At 42.2% G+C, this 13,226-nt stretch overlaps 1 protein-coding gene across 2 annotated transcripts in view; it reads right to left on the minus strand.

Annotated features, from left to right (window-relative positions):
• Positions 1-3,946, minus strand: part of BNIP1 (BCL2 interacting protein 1) — a 14,879-nt gene extending 10,933 nt beyond the window's left edge. For both annotated transcript variants that reach the window (XM_008069808.1, XM_008069807.1), the window contains exons 1-2: positions 3,762-3,946; positions 2,866-2,958 (exon numbers count right to left, since the gene is read on the minus strand). In XM_008069808.1, the coding sequence (XP_008067999.1) occupies positions 2,866-2,958; positions 3,762-3,845 (177 nt within the window). In that variant the 5' untranslated portion in view covers positions 3,846-3,946. The remainder of the gene's footprint in view (positions 1-2,865; positions 2,959-3,761) is intronic.
• Between the last annotated feature and the right edge of the window lie 9,280 nt (positions 3,947-13,226).

Raw genomic sequence — 13,226 nt, forward strand, 5'->3', positions numbered from 1 at the left:
TACTTGGAAGGCTGAGGTGGAAGGATCACCTGAGCCCAGCAGGTCAAGGCTGCAGTGACCGTGAGTATGCCACTGCACTCCAGCCTGGGTGACAGTGAGACTCCAACTCAAAAAAAAAAAAACAAAAAAAAAAACCAGTTTGAACCCCACATATACAAAGTCAGACACAGATATTTATACATAGTCAACGCCTGCCATCTACTATGTGCAGAACATCATGTTTTGTGGATATGAGGCCAGTTCTCTTCTAGTGCCACAAATACACAAAAAAGACATTTCTATAAACACTAAACATATCAAATAGAAATCTTGTATTTACCTCCAGTTATAAAAAGAGTATGCATGAGCTTAGGAAATGCAACTTAGAACTGGAGTGAGTTGTTCCTTCACTGACAATGTGCTTATTGGGGCCTTACTGCATGCCACTGGTGCTCAATGTGCTGACATTATTTGGAATCGGGAGGGAACATAATGAATATGTAACTGCACTGGTGAGTAATTTTAATTAGTAAAGAAAATAAACACTGGTGAGCACCCAGATACTTAAAAAGAACACAAAATTCTCATACTGGAGGGGCTAGGGTAGGTGGAGAGTTGTTTTTTTTTATATTGAGATGAAGAAAGAAAGGTCTTTTAGGAAGTAAGTTAGTTTTAAAAAGAAAAAAAAAAAATGTGGAAGCTGTTCATATAAGCAGCCTCTGATAGAGAACTGGCTAAAAAAAACATGACAATTAAAAAAAAGAGTAAAGAAGACGTCAACTAATATGGGAAGATTTCCAACATACGTTGTTAGGTTTTTAAAAGCTATGTTTTAGTACCTTTTAGATGAGAAGCGGGAAAGAAATAAGAAAATCTATTTGTCTTTTTAAATATTTAGATAGACAAGGTGTGATGGCTCAAACCTATAATCCCAGCACTTTGGGAGGCCAAAGCAGGCAGATTGCTTGAGCCTAGGACTTCGAGACCAGTCTAGGCAACATAGCAAGACCTCATCTCTACAGTTAATTAGCCAGGCATGGTGGCATGTGCCTATGGTCCTAGTTACTTGGGAAGCTGAGGCAGGAGGGTTTCCTGAGCCCAGTAGATCAAAGCTATGGTGAGCCATAATCACACCACTGTTCTCCAAGCCTGGGTGAGAGTGAGACCCCAACTTTAAAAAGTAAATAAAATATTTGAGTAGAGAAACACTGGAAAGATATACAAGTAACAAAATTGGTTACCTGTTTGAAGGAGGGAAACAGAACAAAAATGGGGCATAACTGAGACTTTTTACTGTATATCGATATTTACATACACATATGTATAAAACATGCCAAAGTAACAACTCTTTCACAAAACAAAAAATTTAAATGATTAAACCAGTGCTAGGAATGGAGGCAGAAAGAGATTAGCTAGGGATGGTGACATTGCTGAAATTCTATGGTTCACTCCTATAGCAAAAACTGCACATTTTCAAAATTGCCCTTGAAAATCTTTCAGGAAGCCAACACAGGATCCAGATATACTGCTGGATTCTCAGGGCCCAGATGGCCAGCTTTCCTATCAGTTTTGGAACAGACCGAATGCTTCTGTTAAACAACAGAATTGTCGGCCAGTTTTTGGTGACACATTATTTAAAAAGTATAACTTTTTTTTTTTTTTTGAGTCGGAGTCTCACTGTGTCTCCCAGGCTAGAGTGCAGTGGCCCAGTCACCGCTACCACAGCCCAGACCTGCTGGGCTCAGGTGATCCTTCTGCCTCAGTTTTCCAAGTAGCTGAGACTACCGGTGTGTGTTACCATGCCCAGCTAACTTTTCTGATTTACTATAGAGGCAAGATCTTGTCATGTTGCCCAGGCTGGTCTCGAACTCCTGGGCTCAAACAAATCCTCTTGTCTTAGACTCCCAAAGTGCTGGAATTACAGGTGTGCGCCACCATGCCCAGCTGGAAGCACAAGTTTTTAAATGCCTGTACCACAAGTGATGACAGCAGGTACCACAAGATCCATTCAGGGATGAGCAGGCCCACAACACCCATCTCACCTTCACTGAAGGCACAGCTGAGGAAACACCTCTATCATTCAGACTACAACTCCTCGTTCTTATATCTTTTGAGACCTCACATATGCCACAGCTGAACTGAGGCATATTAAATGTGCATACAGTGTGGCTGGTAACTATAGAAACAGAAAGGAAGACACTGGGCAAAGTGACAGCATGGACAAAACCCAGAGACACAGGTGACAGACTGAGGCAGAGAGTGAGTGAATGGGGCTGGGCGCAGTGGCTCACGCCTGTAATCCCAATACTTTGGGAGGCAGAGAAGAGAGGATTGCCTGAGCCCAGGGGTTTGAGACTAGACTAGGCAACTTGGCAAGACCTCATCTCCACAACAAATCAAAATATTAGCCGGGTGTGGTGGCACACACCCGTGGTTCCAGCTACTTAGGAGGCTGAAGTGGAAGGATTGCCTGAGTCCAGCAGTTCGAGGCTGTGGTAACCGTGAGCATGCCACTGTACTCAAGCCTGGGTGACAGAGTGAGACTCAGACTCAAAAAAAAAAAAAGAAAGAAAGAAAAGTGAGTGATGAGTTGGAGTGAATGGTAGAGAAGAGAAAGTCGTTAAAATGGCCTCAGGGTTTAACATCCCAAGGATAACGATGTTCCTGCCATCTACTCTCTGACACAGTGGGCAGTGTTCTACATTCACATTTCTCATTTTTACCTGGAAAGCAGGTTAGTAGGCAGTAATCCTCACTGTCAAAATGTGCACGGCTTCCTCCAGCTGGATCTGAAGAAGCGCAGCAGCTCTCAGCGGGAGATATACCCAGAGCTAAGGCCCCTTCATTGTCACCCATACTCAGCATCTCGGGTCTGAGAATACCCACCTGTATTCTGTGACGTAACTGTTGAAATTTCTCTTTCACTTTAGTATTCAGTTCAGTAAGTGCGCTTAAGGGTCCTGAACAGTCGCGAATATCCTAGGAGACATTGAAGAGGAGAGTCTTTCTCGAGACAATGAAATGAAATGACGCCATCTACACAGTGAAAAAGTTGGCTGAGACCACAACTAAGATTGGCCTACTGATTGTAAGTCATCCTGATCTGTGTTGTTTCCCTCTACAAAACAAGCAAAAACATTATCATTTTCCCTTTTCTCATCCCCCTTTAGATGAATGTTGAACAATTTAGATAATGTTGAACAAACAACTCTTCTGCCTTGCCTAATTTTTTATCGCTGAAGTTTAGCAAAACGTCACCGGACCATATGAAAGCCTGTACTGTCCAACAAGAGTGCAAAAGTGATAATATAACATTAGATCTTTGTATCCTTCCAACTTCAAAAGCAGCATGCGTCAATGCCTGACATCAGAGACCGGGGAACCGGACCCAGTGGAGCAGGCCAGCAGGGGGCGTGGCTAATGGTCTCCCTGACGCCACCAGACGATCGGGAAGAAGGTGTCAGAAGGCGGGGCCAAGGAGGTGACAGGTAGGTTGTGAGGTGGTCAGGGGCGGAGCGACAGCCAGGGCTGTGGGTGGGAGGGGCCAAGCGGGGTCACAGAGGGGTAGTAGGGTCAGGGCCGGAGTTCACGGGAGGCCCCGGAGGAGGGCGAGCCAACGGCCCCCGGGACAGAGGATCAAGGCCAGCAGTCACGGGGACAGGACCAAATGGGGACCAGGGGTAGCCAGCCATGGAGCGAGGGAAGTTGGGGAGTGAGACCCCTCGAGTTCACAGAAGACCAGCGGAGCTTGGGACAGGCTGCTGGAGCCCGGCAGGCAGTACCTGGATCAGCGCCTTCACCTCCAGGTCGAATTTGACAATCTCTTGGTTACAGATCCGGACGTGGACGTCTTGGGGAGCCGCCATGTTGGGGATGCCGGCTACGGGCCGCGGCGGTGCCCAAGTTCAGACGCGTTTTCGCACCGCCTCTTTCCCTCCCGCCCGCCTCGGGGCAGCGCCCCCTAGAGGCTGGCAAAAACGGCAAGCGAGCGTCGCTGCGCCGAGCGGCGGGGGCGTTCCCTGACACGTGGAGGGAATCAGCCCAAATTTCCTCTTGGGTTGGTCCTAATAAAACGAGAGGGAGAGAAGAGGGACTATCAACAACGCCTAACAGTGGACTCTTTCCATCTTCTGCCTGTCAGCCTTTTTTTTTTTGGAGTTAGAGTCTCACTCTGTCGCCCAGGCTGGAGTGCAGTGGCACGCTCACGGCCATCGTCGCCACTACCTGCCGGGCTCAGGCGATCCTTCTGCCTCAGGCTTCCAAGTAGCTGGAACTACAGGCGTGCGCCACCATGCCCAGCTAACTTTTTATTTATTTATTGTAGAGACAAGGGCTCGCCAATTTGCCCAGGCTGGTCTCGAACCCATGGGCTTAGGCGGTCCTCTCGCCTCCGCCTCCCAAAGTGCTGGGATTATAGACGTGAGTCACCGCGCCAGGCCTGCCAGCCATTATAATAATTATATCATTTTTGCATGGGGAAAAAAAAACAAAAAACGGAGGAAGAAATTGGGATGTCTCTGGAAGGTGCAATAACAATTGTATGTTTCTTTAAATGCCTCTGTATTTTTAATATTTTCTATAGTAGTATGAAGTATGGAGAAAAAGGCCAACATAGTTTTTCTTATAATGTATGGAACTAAAGGCAGGTTAATAGAGCACCATGGCGAGAGGGATCTTTGTGAAAAAGAATTATAAAGTCACCTTCCTCCTGCTCACATCACTTCTACAGCTCCTGGCGGTTCCCTTCTCTGTGTTACAGTTGAATTGATTAAATCTCCCTCAGTAGGGTAGTTTTAATAAAAATGTATTTTTGTTTGTTTGTTTTTGTTTTTTTTGAGTCAGGGTCACCCTCTGTTGTCCATGCTGGAGTGCAGTGGCAGAATCACAGCTCACCACAGCCTTTACCTCCTGGGCTCAGGTGATCCTCTGCTTCAGCCTCCCAAGCAGCTGGGACTACAGGTGTGCACCACCACACCTGGCTAATTTTTTTTCTGTAGAGATGAGGGCTTACTATGTTGCCCAGGTTGATCTTGAACTCCTGGCCTCAAGTGATCCTCGAGGCAGGGTTCATGTAGTTTTGATTGAGATGTCAGAGTAAACCCTCAACAAATGGTGGCTCTTTTGTTTATTTTTATTAGTAAATAGTTTACGTTTCTATTTTTTTTTTTAGTGAGTCAGAGTCTCACTCTGATACCCAGACTGGAGTGCAGTGGCACACTCATGGCCACCACAGCCTCGATCTGCTGGGCTCAGGCGATCCTTCCACCTCAGCCTTCCAAGTAGCTGGAACTACAGACGCACGCCACCACGCCTGGCTGTTTTTGTGATTTATTGTAGAGACGAGGTCTCACCAAGTTGCCCAGGCTGGTCTTGAACCTATGGGTTCAGGCAGTCCACTCACTTCAGCCTCCCGAAGTGCTGGGATTACAGGCTGAGCCATGGAGCCTGGCCGTTTACAGTATTTTTATGTTGGTTTCTTTTTGTTTGTTGGTTGCACTTAGATCTTTATCCATTTTGAAATAAATGTTGGCTTATGATGTGAGGTAAAGGGGCAACTTTACTGTTTTGTAGAAGGTTCCCCAGTTGTTGGAACACAATTTACTGAAGAGTCCACCTTTTTCCAACTGGTTCTGCATGCCATGTTTACCATACTGACTTGTCATATACATTTAAGTCTATTTCTAGACTTTCTATTCTGCTTTGCTGGTCTATTGCACCAAAATGACAGTGTTTTAATTATTATAGTCTTAATATCTGCTAGGATTAAATATCACATTCCCCTGGTCCCCACCAGCATCTTTTTTTTTTTTTAGATTAGAAATGTAGTTTATTTAGAAAGTAAATTGGAGAGAGAGAGAGAGAGAAAGAGAGAGAGAGAGAGAGAGAGAGAGAGAGAGAGAGGGAAAAGGATTCACGTCCCCAGGGGAGGGGAGGAGGCCAAAGCTCAAGAAAACATGGCCTGGCCATAGCTCAAAGAGCACATGACCACACCATAGCTTAGCAAGGAAATGGCCCTGCCAGCATCTTTTAGCAATTATTTTTCCCCATGTAAACCTCAATAGTTGGGGGTTTTTTTAGCCTTCTTGGTATGTTTTCTTAAGATGACATTACATCTTAAACTTAACTTAGAACTGTTTGTTTTATATTGACTGCTCCTGTGTAAGAACTCGGGATATCTTTCCTTTTGTTAAAGTTTCTGTGTCCTTCATAGTATTTAAGTCTTTCTTATCCTAAACCTTGTACATTTTGTTAAGTTTATTCCTGGTGATTTATTTATTTTTTTAGTCAGGGTCACTCTGTCACCCAGGCTGGAGTGCAATGGCACACTCATGGCCACCGTAGCCTCCACCTCTTGGGCTCAGGCAATCCTTACACCTCAGCCTCCTGAGTAGCCGGGACTATAGGTACATGCCACCATGCCAAGCTAATTTTTTTTGTTTTTTGTAGAGACAAGGTCTTGCTCTGTTACCCAGGCTGGTCTTGAACTCCTAGGCTAAAGTGATCCTGCCAGCTCAGCCTACTAAAGTGTTGGGATTACAGGCGTGAGCCACCATGCCTGGTCATTCCTGATGTTTTAAGATTAAAACCTTTTAAAGAAATTGAGGTTGACCTTGTTGAAGTCACTTCAGGGATCTGGATCCTCACATAGAATCTCCCTATTTGGGATGGCAGGGAAGCCCCAAGGCCAGCACTAGGCAAATCTGCTCACATGCCCTGGGACCCCTTTCATGTGATGCTGCTTGGGGAAAATGCCTGTATAATCAATCAATCGACAGTCCTGGGATGTATCTCCAAACTGCAGCTAAAGAAAACAGCTTCCCTTTACTCCGCCCTCCAACACTCAGCAACCTTCCTTCCCACAAGGAGACCCACCCCTCAGCTCTTAAGCATTGTTGAGGGACAGGTGTGCCATCACTGGGTCCTCCCAACTCTTTTGTTCACTGCTGTTGAGACTAGCTTTTGTTTACTGTGTCTGTTAGATTTTGGCTTTAGTTCTTTTTGGTTTTCAGATTCCAAGGCCTCTATTTTCTCCTACATAGACATCCTTCCACATACTGCCTTGTGACTTGGCCTGGTCCCTAAGAGATGAGTGTGATTTGCCCCATAGTGCAGCGAGTAGACTGCAGTTTAAACTGGCGCTCTCTGTCACATAAGCTGGTCTGGGGCTAGTCTCCTCATCTGGGTCTAGCTTGACATGACTACCAGCCCTGTCAGACCCTTGAGAGTAGTAGCTGAGGTTCCTGACAAGGAAGCCCTTAGCAGGGTCTTAAGGAATGCCACTCCTGTCCCCAAGAACTTTCTAACACCTCTTTCCCATTCTGAACCTTTTAGTTGGCATCTTCAAGCATTTCCCAACTCTTTTCCCATGTACGGTGGGCTAAAGAGCTTACCAGCTGAATGACCCACCTAACTGGGTGCCACTCACACAAGGTTTCATTTCCTAAGGACTGTAGTGACCTGGCTCTGTTAAGTCCCAGGACCTTGACAGAGGCTCCCGTGAACAGTGGTCTTGAGAGATCAAGTCCTGACACAGAAGCTGTCCAGGGGACTTCCATGTCTCCTCTGTTTTCTGATGGTCTCAGTGTCACTCAAATGAAGCAAAAGGGGGTTCTTCAAAGGTCAAGATGTCAGGAACACTAGTCTGCCAATCCTTCTCTGACATACTCCACTGGGTGTGGGGCCTGTGACCTTGGAAACCCAGGACCAGAGCCTTTTGCATGTCTCTAACAGCTCTGGTGCTGATCTGCAATCCTACTCATATGCCAGCTTGGAGTGCCCAGAGGCCTCTAATCTCTCTACAGCCCATACTCAGCATGAGTCCTGGCAAAGTCAGTGCCCAGCAAGTGTCTGTTGGCTGAAAGAACACCCTCCTCCAGTGGCCTTCTCCCAGACCCCGACTTGAGAATCTCTGGGTACGCACAGCTTCGCCTGGAGACTTAGAAGATGAAGCATACAAACACATACAAATGTTTAAATCAGGAGAGACCCAAAATGTTTTATCTCCCTTGAAGAGATCGCCTGCCCAAAGATTCAGAAGAGAAATAAATACCAACTATCCTCTAAACTATGAAGAATGCAAATACTTGTACCAATGAGTAATTCTACAGAATAGTTAAGTTTCACCGGAATATCGGCAAATCAGCCTAAAATGTCAAAGGAACGTTTGCTCTTTGGACATGGCCAAGAGGGGCAACACCATGAGCCACCTGCTGCTGTGACCAGGGACTTCCTGGGAGGGGGTTTCCTTGAGGACGATTACCCCAGTAAGCAAGAGAAAGGCAGGGGAGGGAAGAATGGCGAAAGCACAAGGCAAACAACTTGGAACCTTTTCTTTTCATCTTTTTTTATTTTAAATTACAAAGGATGTTGCATACACTGATGAATCTGTATCTGACTAGAAGTGCTGAGGGGTTGAAGGTGACAGAAAACAAAGGCAACATTTGCATTGCCTCTCCTGAAATGAAAACTGCACAACTATTAACCAACAAGTAATAGAATAATTTTTAAACAGCTCATGCGTCAAGATAAAATTCTTCTAGACAAGAGACAAGACTGAATCCAATAAAAAGTGTCATAGCTCCAGTTGGGGGGGGAACCAAAACTACAGAGTATTTATGATGGCATTACAAACAGGAACCCACGCCACTCTGCAGAAGAGGCTGCCACATTGTGCGAACGAACGCTTGGGGTTCTTGCCCTACCGCTGGCGACTTCTGCGCTGTCAGCCCTAGTACCACTGTCGACCACAAACGCACTAAGCTACAAGACAGATCCTAGGAAAGAAGGTCAAAAGCAGGCAGTGGAATACAGTGTCATCAGAATGTGGCGGAAAGGCAGATACAGTACACACGGACACATTTCTGTTATTTGGTTCTGAAAAAAAAAAGGGCGAAGGGCAAGACAGTCGTCGGTCCCACGCCCGCCCACCCAGAATAGTCAGCTCCATCACTGTGTCACATGGTTATGAAGGCGAACTGAGCCCAGCTCACCCACTTGGCACACGGAGATAGCCAGCTTCACGCTCTTCGCGAGTCACCAAGGCTTCTATTCCAAAATGCTGTTTGGAAGTAGTCCTAAGGCTCTAGCCCCTCGCTGCTACCTCCAAACTCTCTTTCCTAAATAAAAATGGCAATTTGGCATAGTTCAGTTTCTGGGTGTAATTTCTACGGCTTCAGTCAGTTTCTAGCTCGAGGACTATGCTTCAACACATAATCCCACTTGCCGCCGAAGTGTGTGACTTTCAGTAGTACATTTTCATCAGCTTCCCCAACGTGCTTATTCCTTAAAACGAAACAACCATTCCTACAGTTGACATTCATTGTTACATCCCAATGTGTTTGAAGTATTAAAAAAACATGGAGTCATCTTCTCATAATGCCCTTATTAAGATTACAAAGATTACAAAAGAATCCACAAGTATTACGGCACTGTGTGAGACGTAGTCATCATGACCCAGGGAAGAACAAGACTGCAGTTCTGTGCAAAGTTGTGGCAACAGCCTCCATTCCACGGGAAGGGGCCTTCCACAACAGACTTCATGAGAAGGATGATCGCAACCTTTAACACTGAAAGCATAATTCGATGCATTCTCAAAATTCAAGTTTCAAGATCTGGAGAGATGCTAACATTCTGTGACAGAATTAACTAGAAAATACTTGAACAGAGTTTCAGGAAGACTATATAAAGAAAGGGAACATAAGTTGTTAATTCCTGCTGAAGGCAACTTGAATTCATTTCTTAGAATATTAACTAAATCTTAGCAGCTAAAATTTTTTAAATGTATGGAATAAAGAAAAGCACATCCATTCTTGACGTTTTGGTGAATAAACTAACAGCTTTATTAATGAAGGCAAACATCAGATCATTGTATGAATAGTATATATAAAAAAAGAAATCCAAACTAACAGCATTGTATTTCAAAAGTACTGTACTTCTGTTTCTTTGAAAGAGACTTGTCATCTGTTTTATAAAACAAACAAAATTGGTACTCTTCTCCTAAAAAATTCTGGAAAAATGAATAGTCAATTTCAAGCTGATGAACGAACACACCTTTCTTTAAATGCAGACTATTGCTAAGAAGCAAATAAAGTCAGGCATCAGAAAGAAGATGTATGACAAATTCATGGAGTCAGAGAAAGTGATGTAGAGAAAGGACTGCTCATCTTTACCCCTCAAGTTAAAAGACCATGCAAAACTGGTCCTTCATACAAATATAAAATAACTATAAAGAGAGGGAATTTGAAACCATACCCATCTGAAATCCTTCATGTTGCTTTTGTAATAGTTCTGATTCTCTTACCAAAAAGGTCCAAGTTAAAGATTCAGGAAGTGGGAGGGAATGGAGATGCTTGGTTGTAAATGTACAAGTAAGGCACAATATAAAGCCACATCATTATCTGGCATGAGGGGCACAGGAAAGGACAAGAATCATACATGGTACAGCAGAACAAGCAATCGTACTGACTGAAAAGTGTGGCACCCAATTCAAAACTCAGATGAGACCTCAACAAGAGCAAGTGGACAGCATGCTTTCATACGGAGACACACTCTAGAAAGAATCCAGTGTATCTGAAACGAGGAAGAAAGATTTTTGTCTTTTTTAAGTCATAGTAGTACTAGAGTCAAAGTTGATGACTGCTTTTGGAACAATGGGTTTATTGAGGTGAGTTCACAATGCCTTCACTTAATAAGACTCTGGACTTCTCATGAGCTACCTGCATACCATGTATGAACACAGAAAACCTTTAGAGAACGCGGCTCTAATGATCTTCACCCGGAAATACATGCCACAATTTTCAAAAACAGAACATGTACAATTGGGGTTTTTACATGACCCTTATAAGATTTGTGTGATACACTAAACGTATATATTTTAATGACAATAGAGGAAGCAGATTATTACTGGCATTAAAGTACAACCATTTCTAGACGGTTTTAAATGCCACAGAGTCCCCTGGTTAAAATGTAAAGCTGCACAGCTTGCCTATGTCATCTTTATGATAAAGTTAAAACAGCAAGAGGATTTAACTTTCACTCTACATTTTACTGCCAGGTTTTTATTTAGATCAAGTATCGCTGCAGCATTCTGACCAGCCCAGATTTAGCAGCAAATGGCAGGAATCATATAAAATGCAATTTTTTTTAACAAAGTGCTTTTCTAAGATATACATACATATATAAATAGGTACAAAATAAAGTGTCAACATTAAAAAGCTCAACTATTTAAAAGCTTTTAACTATTTAACTTAAGTAGTACATATAAAACACTGAAACGCAAGGATATGGAATCTACTAAACAGATTCAAAGTCTTTTTTTGAAATGCAAGACCAAAAAATCAAATTCTGGTTTGCAGACAGGAAAAAAGTATCAAAAACCAGAATTCCTAACAGAGCAGCTATAAAGGGGCAATTTTATAAACCTCATCAGCTGAATCCCTATCACGAAGCGATTTTTACCTGATTGCACAACTGCCATATTTTGGAACACTTTTCGATTTACCAGACACACTCTGTCAAGACTTTATATACTTCCAAGCTGCAAACCTATGCTTTGCCTTCTCCCACCTAAAAAGGAAAACTTTAAACAAGGAGCTTATATTCGATTAAACCATTCAGTTTGAGCCAGGTACATTTCCACCAAACACACAGAAAATCGTGTGCATCACAGTTCAGCTAAGGTGTCAAGACAATCCTTCTCGGAGTTTCTTTTTCATGATATCAAAGAAGCGCATATGCAACACTGTTCAGTGGCTACTGTGTGTTCTAAAATCAAATCTTCATAAGCTACAGCTTTATGTGCTATAGCTTACAAATGGGGTGGGAGAAGTAAAAGAAAAGGAAATGCACTTCATAGGCAAAGTATAATGAAAGAATAGATTCTACAGAGGGTAAAGGAGAAATAGATAATTTAGCCAGCAGCTAGGTCTGAAATTTTTGGGTTTTTTTCTTGCTAAATACATTTGTTTTTTCTTTTTTTTAGTTTTTAAGCCACCGTTTTCAGCGTCCAAAACACAAGGTTTGAGAATAAAACAGTAAGAGACAGGTTGAAAAGATTCGTGGGGAAGGTTTATAATGCTGCCTTGACATAGAAGTTTCTCATCAAGAGGTAAAGCTCGAACACAGTTAAAACACTGACTAATGAAGCTGTTTTATAGGAACAAAAGAGAGCACCTAAAAACTAAATGTGTTAATGTTTCTCAATTCTAGAAACTATAGAAGAATAAGTCACATGTAAGTTTGAAGAAGCTAGTTTGAAAATACCTGTACAAAAATATAAAAATCTATAAATTTTTTTGTTTTTGTTTTAAGCCTGTGTTGATCTTTGAAAATATTACATGCACAATAATACATCAATTGGAAAAGTGGCAACTAAAGAATTAGATATTTTAGCTTTTTTCTTTCTTTACATATATACATAATACAATAAAAATAATCTATTTTGGTTGTTTGGTGGAAGTATACTACAATAAGCTAAATAATCTTTTAAAATTTTCAAAGTCAAAAACTATTTTACCAATAGCTTACTAAAGGGAAATATATTAAAATTTCCTACAATAAGTGCGAAATAAAAGACAAACACCTAAATGGCCGCCAACTTATCTACTATGGAAGCGAACTAGAGGAACAGCAAAATAACATTTGTTTGTATGGATGCTCCTTCTGTAGATAATTGGACCCAAACAGAAATAAAATTCACAGTTCAGTAAGATCCCTAACCCTGACCTTTTTTTTTTTCTTTTTTTTTCTCCTTTTTTTCATACATTCATACAGTATCACGTAAGCTGTGCAAAACTTTACTTAGACTGGCAGTTTGCCATATCAGTTGCATTTGTCTTTGGTACAAAAAATAAAACAATCGCAATAATGTGCAAGTATTTGTCTTCTTCCGGTCAAGTACCGAAATATGAGTTTTCTAGAGCCATCTTTTTTTTTTGTTTTTTTGTTTTGTTTTTTATACAATACACAGACTCTGTGGCATATATCTACATTTCAACATTGTCCTATATACATTCAAAAAATTTGAAAAAGTTGGAACAAAAAAACATTTAAACCCCATAATTTTTCCATCTATATATCTTGTTTTTCCTCATTAGGGTTTTCATCATACAAAATATTACCAGTTTTATAGTTTCCCCAAAATACAAGGCACAAAGAATATGCTTTTTTTTCTTACTTGCACAGACATTTATATATATATTTATATATATGTATTTATATATATCATATTGAGCTCTGACAATGAACAT

The sequence above is a fragment of the Carlito syrichta genome, unplaced genomic scaffold, assembly GCF_000164805.1.
Source record: "Carlito syrichta isolate Samal-C Ts95f unplaced genomic scaffold, Tarsius_syrichta-2.0.1 Scaffold312219, whole genome shotgun sequence".
Lineage (NCBI taxonomy): Eukaryota > Metazoa > Chordata > Mammalia > Primates > Tarsiidae > Carlito > Carlito syrichta.